This window comes from Geospiza fortis, unplaced genomic scaffold (assembly GCF_000277835.1).
Source record: "Geospiza fortis unplaced genomic scaffold, GeoFor_1.0 scaffold88, whole genome shotgun sequence".
Classification (NCBI taxonomy): Eukaryota; Metazoa; Chordata; class Aves; order Passeriformes; family Thraupidae; genus Geospiza; species Geospiza fortis.
Window position 1 is genome coordinate 701627 of NW_005054434.1, and position 1599 is coordinate 703225.

At 59.4% G+C, this 1599-nt stretch overlaps 1 protein-coding gene across 1 annotated transcript in view; it reads left to right on the forward strand.

Annotated features, from left to right (window-relative positions):
• The first annotated feature begins 1258 nt into the window (after positions 1-1258).
• The window catches only part of ITPKB (inositol-trisphosphate 3-kinase B), a 62800-nt gene continuing 62459 nt past the window's right edge, over positions 1259-1599 (forward strand). Inside the window, 2 exon segments of the mRNA XM_031061947.1 lie at positions 1259-1590; positions 1593-1599. The exon segment at positions 1593-1599 is cut by the window's right edge and continues 706 nt beyond it. Of these exon segments, the coding sequence (XP_030917807.1) occupies positions 1434-1590; positions 1593-1599 (164 nt within the window). The 5' untranslated portion in view covers positions 1259-1433.

Here is a 1599-nt window from a genome sequence, read left to right on the forward strand (position 1 = left end):
CGCGGGGAGGAAGGGGCGAGCTGGGGGCGGGCACAGGGGCAGAGTGCTGCCCCGGGCTGTCCCGCACCCGAAGCGTGGCCGAGCACCTTGTGCCGGTGCTCGCTTTGGCAGCCGAGCCGGAGTGCTGGGAGCTGTGCCGGGGATTCCTGCAAAGAGTGGCTGTCCGCGCTGCCCGGGCTCTGCTGAGCCTCGCACTGCCTGCAAGCAGTGCCTGGAGGGATGGGAAGCCCTGTGCTCACACCATCAGCTGGGGCTGCGCTTGGACTTGAGGACATTTACCTGCCAGGAGCCTCCCAGGGATACCGCTGATAGCATCGCACACGAGTGCTTCCAGAGGCGTGTACACCCATAGCCAGAGTTAGCGCACTGTGTGTAAACAAGTTTGTACTCTCATGTGGGCAGTGTGTTTGTGCAGATCTCAGGAGCGCCCATGCCCCGGCATGGGATGGGGGCTGCAGCTCCAGGGCACATGGAGCAAACAGGAGATGATGGAAAGCACACTGACATGCACAGGGGCACAGAGAGCCACTTCCGAAAGCAGAGCCTCTCTCACGTGTGTACGCAGTCACACACTCGCCACAACAAACAGCACTGCACATCTCTGCTTGTGGGCTTCCAGGCTGTGACTTGGAGGCATTTGCAGGCTGCAATGTCCCGCACAGCAGATATGCACAGGGAAGGCACATTTAGCCAGGGCGTTCATGGAGATGTGCAAAGTCCTCTTGTTGTACATGGTAACTTACGGGACTAATTGGAGAAGTGACCCTGTACCATACAAAACAGTGCAAGCAGGGAGACGTCCCATGTATCATATAACATAAATCCATTCCTGAGACTTGGTCTTGCTATAGGTGACAGACTGAAGGGTGGCAAATTTAAGTTGTTTGGAGTTTTTTATCTTCCTTTAGAAAATGCCAGGTTTTGGGGCGAGCACTTGAAAGCTGCCAACTTTCAGTTCACACCAGTTCGCTGTAATTCTCTTATTCTGTTGTGGGAATGGGTGCTGGCTGTGTGTCCTCTTGGACACTGCTGCTGCAGCCGTGTCGACAGGCAACCTAGAGAGCGGGCAGGGAAGGCAGGGAAGAGGGGAAACAGCCGCAAACCTGACTTCCCTTTCCCTCAGATCCTTCTGGTGGCTGGCCCGTGTCCCCACGGGTGGCACACTGGGCGTGCATGCAGGTGGGAGGGAAGGGAAGAGTCTGGCACGCCGTGTGCCCAGCTGCATGGTGAGCTGAGGGAGGGCACAGAACTACTCTCACTGCTTTTCTCTTCTCAGCCGTGCCGTTTTATGGAGCTGCGGGCCAGCAGGGCCAGCCCAGCTCCCCGTTCTCCTGCTGGCCATGCTGCTGCTCCCGTCGTGCAGAGAGCCCCGCAGAGCCTGAGCGCCGAGGCGGCAGTGGCGACGGCCCCCCTGTGCTCCCCGGCTGACTACTATGGCCGTGTACTGCTATGCGCTCAATAGCTTGGTGATGATGAATAGCAACAGCGAGGTGACAAGCGGCGGGAGCAAGACGCCGCCTCCTCCCGGACAAGTGCTGCCCAGGGGTCCGGAGACGCCCGGCAGCTGCCGCTCGCTCCCCGTCTTCAGCCCGGCCCCCG